Here is a 21,983-nt window from a genome sequence, read left to right as displayed (position 1 = left end):
TCATGTCCAACCTTTGCCTGCAGGTGGAGGAGTTGGAGGAGCAAGCATACTTCCTGTTCAACATCCTCTCCTTCACAGCCCCTGCTAGGGTGCCTCTTCCCTTCACGAAGGGCTATAGAAGATATCCAGTACCTTGTGGCAAACCCCCTCCTTTTTGTTCCCCATTTCCAAATGAGCAGAGCATATGCACGAATACCTTTATTCCCATCCTGCTCCAAATTCCCTGGTGGTTGAGGCAGTTAACCACAGGGAACACCAGGGGCAACCCAGAGCTACCCGCAAAAATAAAGTTTCCAAGAGACTGCACTTGTTCAGATGGAAAATTTATTCCTCGTCTAGCTTACAGCTGAGTGTGGCCAATTACCAGGCCCTTCTTGGCCGCTATGACTTTAATATGTGGCAAACCATAGCCAACTTCAAGAATGCCCTCCCAGAAGGTTTTTGTAAAGATTTCCAGGCGATCCTCGACAAGGGCATGGCTGCTGACAGGGTGGACCTTCAAGAGGTGGCAGACTCTGCCACATGCATCCTGGTGTCCGCCATTTCCATGCAGCAGGCATCCTGGCTGCTTCTCTCTGGGTTGTCCTCCGAGGGTCAGCAGTCGATTCAAGACCTCCCTTTCGATGGCCATGCCCTGTTTGCGAAGCAGATGGACAACAAATTACATGGGCTGAAGGACTCCTGAACCACCTTTGGGCTCTACGTTCCGGGCCTGGCACATAAGCGTTTCAAACTGAAACTACCAGGGGCAAGAAAGCCAGCCCCAGTAGGACCCACTGCACAAAAAACCCAAGGGCTATAGACAGCACGCAAGCCACCTGCCCCTACTCTCTGCCCAGTCAGGCTCGAACCGCTGCAAGCAAGGAGCTAAAAAGTCATTTTGAGGGCATGCCCTAGTGCGACCTACCAGTCTATTCCCTGGATCCAATTTTCCCAATTTTTTGCATTCGCCTTTTCTTTTTCCTCCCAGCATGGTCAGCAATAACTGCAAACTGCTGAGTCCTCAGTATGGTGGCACACGGTTACACCCTCCAGTTTATTTCCACACACACCCCTCCCCGTCCATCTTCAGGGACTCTTCTCTCAAGAGTCTTCTTGAGCAGGATGTTCAGGGGTTCTTACAGCTGGGGGCAGTGGAGAAAGTCCTGCCTCCTTAGCAGAACAAGAGTTTCTATTCCTGGTATTTTCTGATCTCAAAGGCCAAGGGTGGTCTGCGTCCCATACTGGACCTGCGAGACCTCAACAGATACCTAAAGAACTAAAGTTTCACATAGTTACTTGCCTCCATTATCCCCTCCTTGGTCTGGGAGACTGGTATGCTGCCCTTGATCTGAAAGATGCATATTTTCACATTGCGATCTTCCCAGGGCGCAGATGCTTTTTCCGTTTTACGGTGGGTTCGGCTCACTATCAGTTTGCAGTCCTTCCATTTGGCCTGGTACAGCACCAAGGGTGTTTACCAAGTGCATGTCGATAGTTGCGGCCTACCTCAGGCTTAGGCATATCCAGATTTACCTGTACCTCAACGACTGGCTGGTCAAAGGCAGTTCCAAGGCTCAGGTCCAATCCGACGTCGCTGTACTACAAGCCACGTGCCGCTCCCTGGGACTACTGGTCAACCACAAAAAGTCCATGTTTGTTCCAGTTCAAAGGATAGAATTCATCGGGGCCGTGCTCAGCTCAACCCAGGCGAGAGCATTTCAGCCATTAGACAAGTTTCAGGACCTGACAGACCTCATCGCGGAAGTGTCCGCATTTCTCCTGAAATTGGCTAGGGTGTGCCTGTGCCTGGACACATGGCAGCTTGCACACATGTGGTCTGCCATGCCAGGTGGTCCGCATATGGCCCCTGCAGCAATGGCTGGCGTTGACCTATTCCCAATCCAGGGACCACGTGGAGAAGACTATCACCATTCCCCTGGCAGTTCTCACCTCATTGCAGTGGGGGACTGATCTCAAGAAAGTCCTGGAAGGAATCTCATTCGACAGTACCGCTCCATCTGTTGAGCTAGTGTTGGACGCTTCAGACCTCGGTTGGGGGGGCACACCTCAGACATCTCTGGATCCAGGGAAAGTGGACCCCAGAGGAGGCAGTGTTGTACATAAATGTCAAGGAACTCAGAGTGGTCCAGCTGGCCTGCAGGGTCTTCCTGCCGCACATGTCGGGCAAAGTGGTGAGAGTCCTGATGGACAATATGGGCTTAATGTTCTACATCAACAGGCAACTAGGAGCATGCTTGTTGGCTCTCTGCCAAGAGGCTCTCCATCTCTGGGACTTCTGCATCAGCCACAGCATCCATCTGGAATCTGGTCACCTCCCAGGCATCAAGAATGCCCTAGCAGATCACCTCAGCAGGGACTTCTCCTCTCACTACGAGTGGTCACTCCACCCAGAGGTGGCCTGCATGATCCTCCAGAGCTGGGGAACTCCCCAAGTAGATCTGTTTACCATCAGGCAAAATAGAAAGTGCCATCGGTTTTGTTCCCAGCAGGGCCTGAGCAAGGACTCCCCCTCCGATGCCTTCCTCCTGTCATGGCCGAGGGTCTGATGTACACTTACCCTCTGGTCATCCGGGTCCTAGTAAAGATCAAGAGGGACAAGGCACAGTTTATCATCCCGGGAGGTATGCTGCCTGCCAGGGGCCCGTATTCGAGATGTTACAGAGGCATTGTCGAGGATTATCCGGCCTTCTGAATACTACCCCATGCTACTCATCCATGTGGGCACAAATGATACTGTGAGGTGTGACACTGAGCAGATCAAGAGTGACTACAGGGCTCTGGGAGTACGGGTTAAGGAGCAGGTGGTATTCTCTTCGATTCTTCCTGTCGAAGGTAGGGGCCCGGGCAGAGACAGATGCATCGTGGAGGTGAATGCCTGGCTGCGAAGATGGTGTCGCCAGGAGGGCTTTGGCTTCCTCGACCACGGGATGCTATTCGAGGAAGGACTGCTAGGCACAGATGGTGTTCACCTTTCGAGGAGGGGAAAGGCCTTATTTGCGCACAGACTGGCTAACCTAGTAAGGAGGGCTTTAAACTAGGTTCGACAGGGACAGGTGAGCAAAGCCCACAGGTAAGTGGGGAACAAGACTTGGGAGATGGGTTGGAAACAGGAGGGAGCATGGGCTATAATGGCAGAAAGAAAGGAGGGTCAGGGCAAAGCTGGGAGGCAAGATCAAACCAGTATCTTAGATGCCTATATACAAATGCAAGAAGTATGGGTAATAAGCAGGAAGAACTGGAAGTGCTAATAAATAAATACAACTATGACATTGTTGGCATTACTGAAACTTGGTGGGATAATACACACGACTGGAATGTTGGTGTGGATGGGTATAGTTTGCTCAGGAAGGATAGACAGGGGAAAAAGGGAGGAGGTGTTGCCTTATATATTAAAAATGTACACACTTGGACTGAGGTAGAGATGGACATAGGAGATGGGAGTGTTTAGAGTCTCTGGGTTAGGCTAAAAGGGGTAAAAAAACACGGGTGATGTCGTGCTGGGAGTCTACTACAGATATATGTTGGGAAAACAACACCGCGAGGCACAGACTATCCAATAAGTTCCTGGACTGCATTGCAGACAACTTTTTATTTCAGAAAGTTGAAAAAGCTACCAGAGGGGAAGCTGTTCTAGATTTGATTTTAACAAGTAGGGAGGAACTCGTTGAGAATTTGAAAGTAGAAGGAAGCTTGGGTGAAAGTGATCATGAAATAATAGAGTTTGCAATTCTAAGGAAGGGTAGAAGGGAGTACAGCAAAATAGAGACAATGGATTTCAGGAAGGCAGATTTTGGTAAGCTCAGAGAGCTGATAGGTAAGGTCCCATGGGAATCAAGACTGAGGGGAAAAACAACTGAGGAGAGTTGGCAGTTTTTCAAAGGGACGCTATTAAGGGCCCAAAAGCAAGCTATTCCAATGTTTAGGAAAGATAGAAGATGTGGCAAAAGACCACCTTGGCTTAACCACGAGATCTTGCGTGACCTACAAAATAAAAAGGCGTCATATAAAAAATGGAAACTAGGTCAGATTACAAAGGACGAATATAGGCAAATAGCACAGGAATGCAGAGGCAAGATTAGAAAGGCAAAGACACAAAATGAGCTCAAACTAGCTGTGGGAATAAAGGGAAACAAGAAGACTTTTTATCAATACATTAGAAGCAAGAGGAAGACCAAGGACAGGGTAGGCCCACTGCTCAGTGAGGAGGGGGAAACAGTAACGGGAGACTTGGAAATGGCAGAGATGCTAAATGACTTCTTTGTTTCGGTCTTCACTGAGAAGTCTGAAGGAATGTCTAATATAGTGAATGCTTACGGGAAGAGGGTAGGTTTAGAAGATAAAATAAAAAAAGAGCAAGTAAAAAATCACTTAGAAAAGTTAGATGCCTGCAAGTCACCAGGGCCTGATGAAATGCATCCTAGAATACTCAAGGAGTTAATAGAGGCGGTATCTGAGCCTCTAGCCATTATCTTTGGGAAATCATGGGAGACGGGGGAGATTCTAGAAGACTGGAAGGGGGCAAATATAGTGCCCATCTATAAAAAGGGACATAAAAACAACCCAGGAAACTACAGACCAGTTAGTTTAACTTCTGTGCCAGGGAAGATAATGGAGCAGATAATTAAAGAAATAATCTGCAAACAGTTGGAAGGTGGTAAGGTGATAGAGAATAGCCAGCATGGATTTGTAAAGAACAAATCCTGTCAAACTAATCTGATAGCGTTCTTTGATAGGATAACGAGCCTTGTGGATAAGGGAGAAGCGGTGAATGTGATATACCTAGACTTTAGTAAGGCATTTGATACGGTCTCACATGATATTCTTATAGATAAACTAGGAAAGTACAATTTAGATGGGGCTACTATAAGGTGGGTGCATAACTGGCTGGAGAACCGTACTCAGAGAGTAATTGTTAATGGCTCCCAATCCTGCTGGAAAGGTATAGCAAGTGGGGTTCCGCAGGGGTCTGTTTTGGGACCGGTTCTGTTCAATATCTTCATCAACAATTTAGATGTTGGCATAGAAAGTACGCTTATTAAGTTTGTGGACGATACCGAACTGGGAGGGATTGCAACTACCTTGGAGGACAGGTTCAAAATTCAAAACGATCTGGACAAATTGGAGAAATGGTCTGAGGTAAACAGGATGAAGTTCAATAAAGATAAATGCAAAGTGCTCCACTTAGGAAGGAACAATCAGTTTCACACATACAGAATGGGAGGAGACTGTCTAGGAAGGAGTATGGCAGAAAGAGATCTAGGGGTCATAGTGGACCACAAGCTTAATATGAGTCAACAGTGTGATACTGTTGCAAAAAAAGCAAATGTGATTCTGGGATACATTAACAGGTGTGTTGTAAACAAGACACGAGAAGTCATTCTTCCACTTTACTCTGTGCTGGTTAGGCCTCAACTGGAGTATTGTGTCCAGTTCTGGGCACTGCATTTCAAGAAAGATGGGGAGAAATTGGAGAGGGTCCAGAGAAGAGCAACAAGAATGATTAAAGGTCTTGAGAACATGACCTATGAAAGAAGGCTGAAGGAATTGGGTTTGTTTAGTTTGGAAAAGAGAAGACTGAGAGGGGACATGATAGCAGTTTTCAGGTATCTAAAAGGGTGTCATCAGGAGGAGGGAGAAAACTTGTTCACCTTAGCCTCCAATGGTAGAACAAGAAGCAATGGGCTTAAACTACAGCAAGGGAGATTTAGGTTGGACATTAGGAAAAAGTTCCTAATTGTCAGGGTAGTTAAACACTGGAATAGATTGCCTAGGGAAGTTGTGGAATCTCCATCTCTGGAGATATTTAAGAGTAGGTTAGATAAATGTCTATTAGGGATGGTCTAGACAGTATTTGGTCCTACCATGAGGGTAGGGGACTGGACTCGATGACCTTTCGAGGTCCCTTCCAGTCCTAGAGTCTATGAGTCTATGAGTAATTGCCCCACATAGCCTCACCAGCGCTGGTTCCGCACACTCGTAAACATGGCGGTGGCCCCTCCCTTGCCCCTTCTCTACCATCTGGACATGCTGTCACAGGATCACGGTCAGCTCCTGCACCCCAATCTCGAGTCTCTACACATCTCGGGTTGGATGCTCCATGGTTGAATCTGGAGGCGCGTACCTACTTGAAAGAGATCCAGAAGGTCCTCCTGGGAAGTAAGAAGCGATCCACGAGACTAACTTTCCTGGCCAAGTGGATGAGGTTTTCCCACTGGGTGTCAGAGCATGGCATTTCTCTCTCACATTCTTCAGTGCAGTCTATCTTGGACTACTTACTGCAGCTCAGGAACCAGGGTCTGGTGCATTCTTCCCTCAGAGTACACCTTGCAGCCATCTCCGTGTTCCACCAGCCAATCCAAGGTCAGACAGTCTTTTCTCATGACATGATTGTCAGGTTCCTGAGGGGCCTCTAGAGGCTTTACCCGGAGATACGGGCCTCTGTCCCTAAGTGAGACCTTAACATGGTCCTCTCCAAGATCACTGGCCCGCCTTTCAAGCCGCTAGGCTCCTGCTCCCTTTCCTACTTGTCCTGGAAAGTCACTTTTCCTGGTGGCAGTGATTTCTGCGAGAGGAGTCTCAGAGATTAAGGCCTTGACCGCAGAACCGCCTTACACAGTATTTATAAGGACAAGGTCCAGCTGTGACCCCACCCGTCCTTCCTGCCGAAGGTGGTATCTTCCTTCCACATGAGCCAGGACGTATTCCTGCAAGTGATCTGTCCCAAGCCTCACAAGACTGTTGAGGAGAGGCGTTTACACTGGACGTCTGGAAGGCCTTTTTATTTGGAGCATACCAAGCCTTTCCGTAAATCGATGCAGTTCTTCATTGCTACAATGGATAGGATGAAGGGACTTCCAGTTTCTTCACATAGGATTTCCACCTGGATCACCTCTTGCATAAAGACCTGTTATGAACTACAAAAGGTCCCGCCACTGCTGATCGTCAGGGCTCATTTGACTAGAGCACAGGAGTCTTCGGCAGCCTTCCTGGCGCACATCCGGATCCAGGACATCTGTAGAGCAGCGATATGATCCTCAGTCCACACGTTCACGTCTCATTATGCCATCACTCAGCAGGCCAGAGATGATGCTGGGTTCGGCAGAGCTGTATTACAATCTGCACAGCCATGAATGCCTTCCTGCCTCCACAGGAACTGCTTGGAGTCATCTAACATGGAATGGATATGGGCAGTCACTCGAAGAAGAAAAGACAGTTACCTGTTCCGTAACTAGTGTTCTTCAAGATGTATTGCTCATGTCCAGTCCATGACCCGCCCTCCTTCAACACTGTCAGAGTTTCCAGCAAGAAGGAACTGAGGGTGGAGGGAGCTGGCAGCTCCCCTGCTACAGCACCATGCAAGCACCACTCCAGAGGGTGCTAGAGCTGCTCCACTATGGATACTGCTGGGGGGGAAACTTCCAGCACCGGTGCATGTGGCGAGCATACGCACCTAATGTGGAATGGATATGAGCAGCACATCTCGAAGAGCACCAGTTACGGAACAGTCTTTTTGTTCACAGCAAAATGATATTGAATGCTATTCAGTGTAGGGCTTTTCAGCTCCCGTGGTGAGCCGAAGAGCTCTCCAGCAGTTGGGAGTTTGGAAACCCCTAAAAATAAATTGCTTGGTTATACTGCAGCAAAATATTGTGAAATTCTTCAGGTTTTATATTCTAGGAGGACAAAGAAATGTGCAGAGGTAGAAAAATGCAAACTTACTCAGAAGGGTAAGAGATCCATCCAATGCTTTGAAAATTTCCCACTGAGTTTTTATATCCAGGAAGGACAGAAAGCTTCCAATGTTATGTACAAACACTGCTCTTATAGTAGAATGTCATCAGTAACCCTCAGTTGTACTAATCATAGATTTCTATTGGGTATATTTAGATACTGAAGATTTTAATGTTAAAATGTTTTTTACATTTTAGGAGTATATCATTTTTTTAAAAAAAGAGAGTTTGAAGGTGCTTAATGATATGACACATTTTTCTTTTCCAGTGCTGGGATTGGACGGACAGGGGTTCTTATCACTATGGAAACAGCTATGTGTCTTATTGAGTGCAATCAGCCTGTTTATCCATTAGATATTGTGAGAACAATGAGAGATCAAAGGGCCATGATGATCCAAACACCTGTAAGTATCATACTTACTACTGTACATTGTAGAAAAGTAATCTCATGTTACTCAGTGGTTTCACTCTCACTGAAGACAGTAAGAGGTGCTGGATATTTTGAAAGAGGGCAGCTTAACTGAGAGTTGCTATGGTCTTGGTCCACTGAGAACAGTAAGATATCTCAGTGATTTTTCATGAATTTCTCTGCAGCAACTTCTGCTGACAGACATACTTTTTTAATAATGAAAATAACTGGCAAAAAACACTATTAATTCTAAATATTTCTTTTCAAAAGCTATCCTTTGCGCCAGATCTGCCTAATGAATGGAGAGAGTAGGAACGTGAAACTAGAGATGTGGAAAGGGAGGGTGACAGGAAGGAGCAAGGTACTGGAGTATGTGTGAAGGGAAATGGAAAGAGTTCCAAGAAGCGGAAGGAATTTGGAGGAGATGAATTATGGGGAAGCTGGATGATACAATCCAGCTGTGTAATCCTGCTCTGGCAATACAAAAAGTAACTTTAACTCTGCCCTGTAGTGACACAATAGAGAGGAACACACAGAAGAAATCTATTGTGTCTTTAAAAATCAGTTCAATCTAATCTGGGATTATAAAATACTTCATAGGATCAGGAGAGGACACCTGTCATAAGAGTTCTTTGGGTGCCTTAACTGTGTGTTTCCACATGTTTTTCTTAGCATGTTTGGAGTTTTCCTAGGTTTATAATGCTTGGTTTCGGGATAATTGCAACATCCCTGTAATGTACTTTATTACATTGCTGATTTGTATTCTCTATTTTTAATTCTATTTTAAGGTAATTTTTGTTTGGGAATAGATTTAGAATCTGTTTAAGAACTTTCATTTGTCTTGGAGTCAGACATAAGTTCCATCTGACAGCAGTTCATAGTTGAGCTTAATAGACATAAGGCAAAATTTCAGTGAAATCCTTCTCTTTAACTATTACATCACCAATGTAACAGACTAAACCAGATTCAGTGTATTACTCAGGGACTGCCTAAACTCTGCATGTTATCATGTCTCTTTAGACCAGTGGTCCCCAACGTGGTGTCTGCGGGCGCCATAGCACCCACCGGGGCATTTATGCGCGCCCGCCTAGTGCCCAGCAGGTGAGAGAAGCCACAGACCCGCACCTGCCGGGGACAGAGAACTCCGGGGCTGCAGGCTGCGGGCGCCGGTGTTCTCAGTCCCTGGCAGGGGCTGGACTGCAGCTTCTCTCTGGCTTCTCCCGGGCTACAGACTGCGGGTGCCAATGTTCTCGGTCCCTGGCAGGCACAGGGCCGCAGCTTAAGCCAGAGAGAGGCCACGGGCCCCTGCCGGCCAGGGACAGAGAACTCTGGGGCTGCGGGCGCCTGTGTTCTCGGTCCCTGGCAGGCATGAGGCTGCGGCTTCTCTCCAGCTTCTCTGGGGCTGCAGACTGTGAGCGCTGGTGTTCTCGGTCCCTGGCAGGTGCGGGGCTGCATCTTAAGCCGGAGAGAAGCCGTGGCCCCGCACCTGCCGCAGACCGAGAACTCCAGGGCTGCAGGCTCCGGGTGCCGGTGTTCTCTGTCCCCAGCAGGCACGGGGCCCACCTAGTGCCCAGCAGGGGAGAGAAGCCAGGGACCCGCGCCAGCTGGGGACAGAGTACTCTAGGGCTGCAGGCGGCGGGTGCCAGTGTTCTTTGTCCTCCCGGCTTCTCTCCGACTTCTCTCCGCACTGCCGAGAACTGGCACCAAGAAAAACCAAAACCAAACCAAAACAAAAAACGCTCTGACTCTGCAGAACGGACGGAATTCTGCCCCATAGTATGTGCTGCCCCAAAGATGTGCTTGCTCCACTGGTGCCTGGAGCCGGCCCCGTAAGTGAGTAGTTGTTGGTGCCCACCACACTCTTCTGAAAACATGAATGTGCTACTGGCCACAAAAAAGGTTAGGGACCACTGCTTTAAACGACTTCCTCCTGCCTTTCCATTTCTGGATTGATACATGCACTTTCCACAAGGTGGCACTATGCCATGTTTATGCTTCCCATGTCATAAATGGAAAGAACTGAGAAGAGTCAATTTTCTAGAGAAATCTTCAAACAGAAAAATATTTATACTAATTTATGTAAATATTTCTATGCTGATACACATGTAATGATACAATAAATAAAATTCTAAATCCATGTGACATGTATTTGTTTAAGATCTATCATCTGTTCATTAAACAGGGCTATATAAAACTGATTTAAGCCATTGGAAAGGTAGAAATACTACCTTTCCAGTGGTATATATCGTTATACAGCAATCATTTATATCTGTGGCACTTTGCAAGATAGTGGCTGTATTTTATGGTCCACTCTAAGGTATTCTTTTGCTTTTTTTTAGTTGAGACATGGTTTTAGTAACTCATATCTCAAGAACTGCTGGAGTTGAAAATAGAATGCTTTAGAAATTAAGAAGCCAGGATTCAAGCTTTTGATGACATAAAGCACTGGTTTCTCATTCTAGAAGTTTGTGAGATATGAGCAACTAATATGTCAAAATTAATGGAAAGAGGAAAAGGCAAGGTAGTTCTGGTACACTATTTCTTAACCTGTTAGAGGTAGAAAAACCTGAGACTATTAATCCATGGGGTTGGAGTAAGTCCCTACTCCTCAATAAAGGTACAATTACCAAATTGCTGCTTTTGATGAGGCACAATTCTGCCCTTTCAAGATAGGATGGGTGACCTAAGAGACCTTTTCTATCTCTAACTTAATCATATAAGTTATATTTCTTTTTCAATTAACTTAATCAACTTTCTTTTCAGAGTCAATACAGATTTGTTTGTGAAGCTATTTTGAAGGTGTATGAAGAAGGATTTGTTAAACCTTTAAAGACATCACTGCATAAATAAGAGCAAAAGGGCTAGGATCCATATTGAAGTATCCTGTCCTCTGTAATAAACTGGCAGCATTCATTGTGCCATAACTCTGATTGCAGGAAATGGTGTCGGAGAACAATGAAGAATTGACAAAGGACTTTGAAAACTTCAGCACTGTTGCACTTTATGTTGAAACAAAAATCAATCTCTAAAACTCTATTACTTACATGTGTTTGAAAACTTTATTATTTTCATGCTTTGCTCCGAACAAACCATAAATTGAATGAACTGAGTGTGTTCAAGGTAACTTATGATATCTCATTGTAGTGCCATATACTCCCCTTCCGGTCGAATTGCTACAAACAAGGCTTGGAATTATTTGACTCTGATATACAACTGTGTCTTTTAAAAACAAAACAAAAATATACACTAAGCCATGGTCTCTTCCTGTGCTAGATTTATTTAAGGTGTACAGATCCTCACTTTTGTTTTTAAAAACATCAGCAATATTGCCAATATTAGATAGACACTGCCTACTGATGCAGCACACTTTGCTCTTCACCCCTATTAGAGACCAGCTGGTTGTTAGAGGAAAGCTGGAATCTGTGTTAACCCAGCAGTAGCTGCATAATGTCCACTTACCAGCACCTTGTAAAATATAAACAACATTTCTTTGAACTGATGGCACAATTTATTTCTGTGTCATAACACTGGTGAATTCCAAATCATGTGACTTAACATTACATAATGGAAACTATTGCATGCATTGCGTCTTAACCCCTTAAGTGCCTTGAGACTTAGCAAGTATGTCTAATGAAAAGGCACTCATATGACCCTATGAGGAAGGTATTATTCTGTCATATTTATTTTAATAGGTTTATATTTTAATACATGGCCCTTGGTGCTTTGAATATGGTACTGCAAGGGGTCACAGAATACCATTCCCTTTTTCCTTATAAAAATACCTGCATGCTACTGTGGGTAGCAAATCACACCTACTTAATGTGTGAGCATTGTTTGCTGCTGTGAAATTATATGGAAAATCTGACACATTCCTTCCAATTGGTAACTTATTAGTAGTTGATAATAAAAAGCCAGTAGGTTGTTAGAACTTGTTTTACCCTTCCATTGCAAAAATCTCTCTCATTTAATTAGATTATAACTTTTTAATACCACTGATATTTAAGGTTAAACTTACCATCAAGTGTGATTAATTCCTTTCCATTATCTGCTAATCAATTATTTTTCTAAGTCTTCAGCCGTTGATTTCAAGCCATGTTCGTACTGAACTTTTTAATTATTATTATCATTATTATTATTAAAGTAAGGAATAAAACACTGTCAAATTGTCCCAAAACTTTATTTTACTCTCTTAATGACCCCTGTCATTTTTTCTGTTATCCTTGTATAAAATTAAATTGTTCCATTTTGTGTGTGTTGTTTCTTATTTAAGTCATTAGCATATTTGTAATGAGTAGTTTGTCTGCCTGTTTGATACAGTATCTGAGCTCATTGTGAGCATATGTATATTTTGTCCCTTCTCAATATTTTTTCCAGTTTGGGAGAAACCAACTGATAAGCAAGGTATCGAGCTTGAAATACAGTAAGTAGGGGTTCAGTCACTTTTTTTGACTGCCCTTCAGAAACCTAACTTTACATGCCAATATTTAAAAGGTTTGTTGTTTTATTGATTTCCTGAAAATTATTATCCGTTCGGTTTTGTTAATAAGCTATATAAAGTGTAGAATTAAAAGAGAGAAAGTTCTAGACTGAGAAAGTTTAAATATTGTAAAATTCTTCTATATAATATACTCTCTTCTATGGACATTTAGAAGAGATGACAGTTATAAAATACTTAAGAAAAAGTGAAAGTAAATTCAGGTCAGTTGAAGTCCTGGTTTATGAATTTGTAAACATCAAGAACCATGATGCCAAATAGAAGAGATATAGAGTTTTAAATATTTTTTAGAAATAAGAAGAACATAATTAATATTAGATGGGCTGTAGCCCTTATTTACAAAAGAAATTCTGCTATGTATATTTCTAGAGTTGACATTCAATTCAATATTATCCCTCCATGAACTGATGAATCTTATTTAAAAGTTCAGTGTAAGCTGACTGCTACCGCCAGGTAGCTGACAACGTGGCTTGCTTCCTAGAGAAATTGATAGGGAAAGGTAGTAATTTTACTCAAATTTAGATTGAGGCTTTATTAATCAGAATGGGCTGCCAAGAACCATCTCACTTCAGCTTATATTCTCTAGTCTGTAGGATTGACATCTATATCTGCCATAGTTGGTGTAATCCTGCTAGGTGCTCAGTACCTCAGGAGGCACTCAGCACCTTGTAGGATTGGAGCCCTTTGGTGCAGTTTCAGAGACTTTACTTTTACATCACTCATGTAACAAAAAGAGATTAGGGTTATGGTTTTTATTTTGACACCTGGGATGACGATATAAAGACGTTTTACATGGAAGTGTTGAAAAAATCCATCTCTCCTTGGTAGTCCGTTTCTAGTCAATAGAACGTGAAAGATCACAGGATATTATCTCACACCTACTGAGCATAAATGGTAAAACACCTTTGGATATCAAGCTAAAAGTAGCTGTTCCTATTTTGATGGCCATCTAAAAGAAATACTTTTTCTCTGGTTTAGAGAGAGATAAAAATAATAATAAACTGGCTTTAATCTTAGTTTTGTTTTAAACTGTCTGCAACAAAATTGTTACCCTGTACTGTAGTACTTTGGAAAGTTTTCAAGCTTTGACTTCCACGTGACAGCACTTTGAGCCATAATATTGGCTAGCTCGAAGGCTAATTTATAGGGCTGTCAAGCGATTAAAAAATTAATTGCACAACTAATTGCACTCTTAAACACTAACAGAATACCATTTATTTAAATATTATTGGATGTTTTGTACATTTTCAAATATAATTATTTCAATTACAACACAGACTACAAAGTGTACAGTGCTCATTTTATATTTATTTTTTATTACAACCTAATATAAGTATCATACTGCAATCTCTTTATAATGAAAGTTGAACTTACAAATGTAGAATTATGTACAAAACATAACTGCGTTCAAAAACAAAACAATGTAAAACTTTTTAGAACCTACAAGTCCACTCAGTCCTACTTCAGCCAATTGCTCAGACAAACAAGTTCGGTTACAATTTGCAGGAGGTAATGGTGCCCATGTCTTGTTTACAATGTCACCTGAAAGTGAGAACAGGCTTCCATATGGCACTGTTGTACCCGGCATCGCAAGATATTTATGTGCCAGATGCGCTAAAGATTCATATGTCCCTTCATGCTTCAGCCAGAAGATGTGTTCATGTTGACAGGTTCTGCTCGATAACGATCCAAAGCAGAGCAGACTGATGCATGTTCATTTTCATCATCTGATTCAGATGCCACCAGCAGAAAGTTGATTTTCTTTTTTGATGGTTCAGGTTTGGATAGTTTCTGCATCTGAGTATTGCTCTTGTAAGATAGCTGAAAGCATTCTCCACACCTCATCCCTCTCAGATTTTGGAATGCGCTTCAGCTGCTTAAATCTTGGGTTGAATTCTGTATCTATCCTTAGAAATCTCACATTGGTACCTTCTTTGTGTGTTCTTAAAACGAACATGTGCTGGGTCATCATCCAAGATTGCTATGACATGAAATACATGGCAGAATGTGGGTAAAACAGAACAGGAGACAAACAATTCTCCCCCAAGCAGTTCAGTCACACACTTTTTTTTAACAAGTATCATCAGCATGGAAGCATGTTCTCTAGAATGGTGGCCGAAGCATGAAGGGGCATATGAATGTTTAGCATATCTGGCATGTAAATACCTTGCAACTTCGGCTATAAAAGTGCCATGCCAACATCTGTGCTCACATTCAGGTGACGCATATAAGAAGCAGTCAGCGGTATCTCTTGTAAACAAACTTGTTTGTCTTAGCAATTGGCTGAACAAGAAGTAGGACTGAGTGGACTTCTAGGCTCTAGAATTTTACATTGTTTTGGTTTTAAGTGTAGTTATGTAACAAAAAAATTACATTTGTAAGTTACACTTTCACAGTAAAGAGATTGCACTACAATACTTGTATGAGGGGAATTAAAAATGGTATTTCTTTTATCATTTTTACAGGGCAAATATTTGTAATAAAAATAATATAAACTGAGCACTATACATTTTGTCTTCTGTGTTGTAATAGAAATCAATATATTTGAAAATGTAGAAAAAATCCAAAAATATTTGCCAATTTAAATGTATTATTCTATCATTTAACAGTGCAATTAATCACATTTAATTTTTTTAATCAGTTAATTTTTTTTAGTAAATCGCGTGAGTTAACTGCATTTAATCGACAGCCCTACTAATTTAACTAAGCACTTAATGTCTAAAAAATTAATTTTTAAAATATACATCTATTATATTAAGATATTTTATGTTCATAACCAAGTTGTAAGTGAAAATAATGGCATTGCCCTTTTTCATACTCTTACTGAGAAAAAGGAGGAATAGTGAATTTATAGCAACATTGTATACTACTGATATTTTACATATTTAAATATTCTTATGTAAGGTTGCCAAAGCAGTTTGAGTTTGCAAAATCCATTTATACCACAACTGAGTGGAGGATATTATTTACAGTCCTTTTGTATTGATTTCAGATAGAGACAAGAACATAAGAGTTCTTAGAAGTCTTCATCTCCATTGACTTGAACTGATTTACTGTAATCAGCTGCAGTGGAAAAAAAAAACTAAAGTATCAGTATAGTAGCTGAAATTAGCGACATAAGTTTATAGACAAGTGTTAGGTTTTTTTAAGCTTCCCTAAAGGCATGACATATATGGTGATAATGAAGACTTTGTTGAGCAGCATTGAAATGCACCAAAGCTTTATTTGTACCATAAAGCATTAGTTAAAAAAAAATAATGTTTCTACCTATTGTGGTATAAATGGCCTTAAAAATATTTTTCTATGGCTGAAAAAAGTCAAAACTGCTAAATATTTTACTTTGGGTTATGAAGATCTGTATTAGCCTCAAAAGAAAAAAAACTGTGTTTCATGCTGTACAAAACATGAATGTATCTTTCAGACATAATGACCTATGCGTGTTTAGTGTTATGACTGTGGGGTTTTATGGATTATTATTTTCATACCATTTGTTTAAAATAAAAGTTGGGGTGGAAGGGGAAGAAAAGGAAAAAAATGTAAAAAAAAAATTGTAACACTTCCATGATATTAATGCTTTTTTTTTAAATTAAGTGGTTTTTGTTGTAAATAACAGCAATATTATGACAGTTTGTGCCAATGTATAATGTTACAGATTTTTTTTTGTTTCTTTTTGGCTTCATGATTGAAAACTGCAGCTGCCATTTATTATTTTTAAGTATCTTTGCTGAAGGGTTTTCTTTTAAATGCAGAAATTTGGGGCTCTTGAATTTTTCGAGTATTTGGAGGGAAGGAGCATGATTTTTTGTTCTTTGCTAAGTATGAAGTAATATACAGGTAACTTTTTATGAAACATACACAGATGTCAGCCAATCATTCTGAGAAGTAACTTTAGGTAAGCCACCTAAATGTGTTTTATCAGCACTCAGTTATACTGCATTTGGAGGTATTTGGTGTTCAAATAATACAATATTCTTAAGCAATAAAGCTTAACTGCTTTTATGCTCTTTATTCCAAAATATTCTACCCCAGTCACTAGTAACAAAAGTCTTGATTATTCAGCCAACTATAGTTAGCACTGGGTCATGTTTCTTCCCAGTTTCCACAAATTACAGTTTGAAATTACTGTAATTTACTTGTCTCCTTCTGCAACAGCATTTCTTTAGGATAGCCTCTTAGTCATTCTGCCATCCTCTATCATCAAAACATTCAAAAAGCAGTTACAGAGACCAAGAGAAGATCTGCTGTGGAACCATGCAACTGGCACCTTCCCATGGAAAGTCAGCAGATAACTTTGCAGAACCCAAAGGAAGACCAAAATGCAGCTGAACTGCTGCAGTTCCAACATGCAGGGAGACAGAAAATAGTCGTGCATGAAGAAGCCGCAGCCCCCTGCATGCGGTGGAGCAGAATTGCATGCTATTCCAGCTATTACCGTATGTATGAGGCATGGGAGGTGTTCTGTGGTGAAGGGAAATTGCAAGGGCGTGGGCTGTAGGTCAGCAAACTGTATAGATCCAACATCCACAAACTTCCAGGTAGAAAGTAGGAAATCCAGCCCATGAGTTGTAGGAGAGCCGGCAGACCTGCTCTGCAGGTGCCCCATGCCTTGGTCTGGGGAGGATTCTGGTCTCACATTCAAATTTGGTTTACGCAAAACTTTGTATAAGTGACAGGAATTTTATCCCCTAAAGTCGCCGGTGACCAAACATCATCTCACATGCATCACAAATTCCAGATCTCTGATTTGCTATGCATTATACGGCATCAGAACAGCAATGTCGGCTTATCTGTGGCTTGCTAATTCCTGTACCCAACTTTCCTTTTAAACACTTAAAACCATTCTTTTAAAATAACCTTTTTAAACAGTAGAGGAGTGTTTTTATTTTTTTTCCATTGCACAGTGCTGTAGATCAGGGTAGGCAACCTGTGGCACGCATGCCAAAGGCGGCACTTGAGCTGATTTTCAGTGACACACTGCAGGGTCCTGGCCATCGGTCCAGGGGGGCTCTGCATTTTAATTTAATTTTAAATGAAGCTTCTTAGACATTTTAAAAACCTTATTTACTTTACATACAACAATAGTTTAGTTATATATTATAGACTTACAGAAAGAGACCTTCTAAAACCGTTAAAATGTATTACTGGCACGCAAAACTTTAAATCAGAGTGAATAAATGAAAACTCGGCACACCACTTTTGAAAGGTTGCCGACCCCTGCTATAGATCATTGCTGGGGTCCAATGCCAAAATTCAGTAAACATATCCACTGTGTAAAGGAACATCTCATTTCATTTATTGAAATTGCAAAGAAAAGTATATTAATGGTGATAGGGAAGGTGCTAGGAGAGGAAAATGATTTATTTGTTTTAGTAAACTTATTTTATCCTACCTATTGTCACACTAAGGTTACAAGCCAAGGCTGAAATTGTTGGGTTATCAGACAGCAGAGGAGAGGTGGCTAGTTAGATAAAACATGTCAAATTCACCCCTACGCAGAGCTGGCACAGATGCATGCACCACTTCAGAGGACTTTTCCAACATAAAGATTTAATGGGTGCATAGGCCTTAAGCTGACCCTTTGCAGGTTGGTGAATTTCACTCGTGATCTGAGTTGAGAGAAATTAGAGAGGAATGAATCATTGCGTTCTTTTAAAACATTATTTGTGCATATGTTGATGCTTCATCACCTTAAAATCAAATGTTCTGGTTATTTGCTTTTTTGGGCTAGATGTTGAAAGAACACAAAATAACCAAAATACATCTTCTGTGTATTCCTCAGTGTTAGTTCTTGCTTCACAGACCTTGGCTGACAACTTTTGTTTGTTGCATTATTTCATATTTAGCAAGTTTTAATATTTTAAGGTCCTTTTTTCCTAAGTTTCTTAAATTTCAAATAGCACTTTATCACATGCTTTTACTACTGACTTAACTATTGGACAAAATAAATTGTAATGGGCTTGGAGAGAGATGCTTAACTGATTTCTGTACAGAGTTGATTTGGATGGCACCCTGGTACAAATGCTTTACAGTTTTCTAACCAGTTTTAGCTTACTTATGTGTCCCTGACACTATCGAATAACAAGTCTTGACAATTTTTAATATCCGTTCTACTGTGTTATAATAATTTAAAGTCTGGTACTAAAAACAAGGTGCAAATATAAACTGCAGGGTACTCTTGAATTCATCTCTGTGTTCTCTCTCAGCTAGCTATGTTTACTGTAAGTATTTCTGCTTAGCATTATTTTAACATTAAGTAAATAACCTGAAAATCAGGTAATTCATTTTTGTACTTGTGTTATAACTTATTTTGAGTTTTGATAACTAAAGATAAGTAGATAATGCACAATAGTAAGTTTTTTTAAAAAGTTGTAACCCCGTTACTCCTAGGCAGAGTCTTGAAACATGAGTGAAGGGATTAACACAGTTTACATTAAGCTGTTTTGTTCTCTGTTTATTAATTAGAATATATCCAAAACTAGCCCAGTGCAATGATCTCAGTATATTAGGGCTCTGCAGTAACAATCCATAACATCATCTTAACAAATAAGAGAAACTAGACTTTAATTTCCTGTTATGTAGATGTAACTTTATTTCAGGTAGTTCGCTTATCAGTGATCTAGTTTTAACTAGTGAATTTGGCAAAACTATTCTTGCTTGTTTTTCTGTAACAGGTGCTATACTAGATGTGAAAATACAAAGTGGGAAAATCTTGTCTGGATCATATGCACAATCATTGGTGGCAGTATTTATTTGCAAGTCACTTATGGATAATACGTTTGCATTTTCTGCTGCAGCTTTGCATATGTCAGATTTCAGTTGGGTTTCATACTGCTCAACGATTGACTATGAATGTGTAAGTAGATCATCCTCCAAGGTTGAATAGCTCCATTGCTGTTTAGCCCAATTCTATTAAAATCTTTCTGTTAATATTAAAATATGCTCTTCCCATAAGTAGATTTTTGCCTATGAATTTGTACAGTTGCTCATCAGATAAACCTATTCAGAAAACACATCGTCTAGGTCGTTCAGTTGAATAATAAACTTGAATTTGGTCAACACTGGACAATATGAAAAGAAATTCAGCTTTTGTCACTGCAGCTACTGTATACTTTAAAGAGCATTATGTGTCCTCATTCTGGTAAAATAAAAGTTCTTGCCATTAATATGATACACTAACATTCTACAGAATACCAGCAGCTCCCAAGATAAATATGCTAGTTAACATTTAAGAAGTCTTGTTTTAGTCTTAAGAACAAATTCATTCTATTATGTGAAATAAATGCTGTTATACATATTTTGTGGATATATTTAATTTCAATTGGCAAATGGTTGTTTAGGTACAAACTTGAAAAATATATAGTTTAATTGTTTAATTGCAAAATAAAGATGTGCTTTAGTAATTTAAAGTTTAATTTTTGGGAGATTTTTTTATCTGCTGTACACATGGTTTTGTCATGCCATTCCTGCATAAACTCTGTGGTTTTTAACATTATACGGTATTACTATAACTACAGTTCTGCTTTACTGTAGGTGAGGGGGTTTGTGTGTGTGAACTGAATGCTAGTAAAAGATGCTAAATTAACGAGTGAAGTTTTCTGTCTATAGAACAAGTAGGATATTAGCTGTGAAGGCACAAGTTTCTTCCATGTTTTCCTGACAGTGTACCTCAGCTTTACACTAGAGAGAACCACACCTCTGCCATTATTAATCCTTTATATACATTTGTATAAAAGATTGTGTTTTTCAGAATAAAACAGTCAGTGCTCTATTGAGCTTACAGCCTGATAGACAAAATTTGGGTGCGTGTAGAGATTATTGATGGGGAGAATGGCCATTCCTGATAGAAGTTTGTGATGAAGTGGACAAAAAGTAGGAGAATGTTCCAGTCAAATTGGTCGATACGAATGAAGGTGCAAAGCCAAGAGCAAGTGAAAAAGATGAAAGAATCTATAACAGGAAAGGACTCCGATGAGTCTTCTGAGCAGGAGAATGGACTAGGGAAAAATGAGAACAGCGCTATAGCACATTGAGATGGATGTAGGGAAGTTGAAGTTGTATCTGATGTAGTAAAAGAAACACTGCTGAAGGCATTCGGTGAAGTGGGGTGTGGCAAGAGATAATTTTAAATGGCAATATTTTGTTTAAACGACTAGGGAGAGATGAGTGAGAAGGCTGGATAGGAGGAAGAGTAATTGCAGTTGAACTCATGGACAAAGGGTTTGAGCACTGAATATAGTGAGGAAAGCAGATTTTAGTTATATGTGAGAGTGATAAGTGTCATGAGGTAGCAAGAGGCTGGATATGGGAAGAAGAGAATTTAGATGTCACTGATGTTACAAGACTGGAAGATAAGAACAGTAGCATTGTCAGTGGTGATGGAGAATGGACATTGTGAGAGGGATTAGATGGAAAGGCGTTCAGTCTTGGGAGCAACTGAATGGGGCCTGGTGGTAGAAGGTCATTGTCCATAATGCTTCAATCTTTGTCTTCTGTGAGAGATGGCATACCAGTGGGTGCAAATACAGTCGCAGTTGTGTGGTGTGTACACCTGTCCACTAGTAAGTGAGCTGAAAGCATTGTGTTTTTGCAAAGATGATGCATCAACTGCTTTGCACTTATGATCTTCGAACTGCAAAGAAAAGTGAAGTTGATTAGTTTCTAAATGTATTGTTTACCCTTTTCCTCCAGTACAAGTTTTCAAAATGTGCATGTATTTCCTGATAGTATACTGTGAGCAGGCAGACATCCCTTACACTCAGTACAGAAAGGATAAACTAAATTAGCATCCAGAACGCATTCCTTTTCTGGAATTTTCTTCATTGCTTAAATAACAAAATACAAACCTCAATCTAAGCTTCCTCCTGTGCTTGCTTTGTTCCTCGGGTTACCACCTGAAGGACCCTTCTGTCCTAGTCTCTAGCTCCCTGTCTCCAGAGAGACATGCCCAAAAACCTATTCTAATTGGTATTAACAAGACACTGTGTCTCATCAGAGATTGCTTTGCAACATTATACACTTTTCTAGCAACAGACATGAAGACAGCTCAACAGAAGAACTTTGTTTTGGGTGATGGTTCCTATGTATATTCCATTGTGGGTGCACATGTGTTCCATGCACCTAAGACCAGAAGATTCTTGCTAGCAGTGTCCGTTGGCCTGTTCCTGCACCTCTCTCCTCCTCATGCTCCAGATCAAAGGCATACTGGGCAGTGTAGACCAACCACCTCTCCATTTCTTTTCTACCACCTATGGTCTGAGATGGAACTTCAGTGTCCACAGCGCTAGCATAGCTTCTTCTGTGTCTAACTGTAATTATTTATAAACAGTTTTTAGATGGTTTTTTACAG

At 41.0% G+C, this 21,983-nt stretch overlaps 1 protein-coding gene across 6 annotated transcripts in view; it reads left to right on the top strand.

Annotated features, from left to right (window-relative positions):
• The window catches only part of PTPN4 (protein tyrosine phosphatase non-receptor type 4), a 190,075-nt gene extending 177,690 nt beyond the window's left edge, over window positions 1-12,385 (top strand). For all 6 annotated transcript variants that reach the window (XM_030579718.1, XM_030579717.1, XM_030579722.1 and 3 more), the window contains 2 exons: window positions 8,002-8,137; window positions 10,906-12,385. In XM_030579718.1, coding sequence (XP_030435578.1) covers window positions 8,002-8,137; window positions 10,906-10,992 — 223 coding nt within the window. In that variant the 3' untranslated portion in view covers window positions 10,993-12,385. The remainder of the gene's footprint in view (window positions 1-8,001; window positions 8,138-10,905) is intronic.
• Window positions 12,386-21,983: the final 9,598 nt, after the last annotated feature.

The sequence above is a fragment of the Gopherus evgoodei genome, chromosome 11 (assembly GCF_007399415.2).
Source record: "Gopherus evgoodei ecotype Sinaloan lineage chromosome 11, rGopEvg1_v1.p, whole genome shotgun sequence".
Classification (NCBI taxonomy): Eukaryota; Metazoa; Chordata; order Testudines; family Testudinidae; genus Gopherus; species Gopherus evgoodei.
The sequence above is the reverse complement of the archived record's forward strand: the minus strand, read 5'-3'. Positions and strand labels throughout refer to the sequence as shown.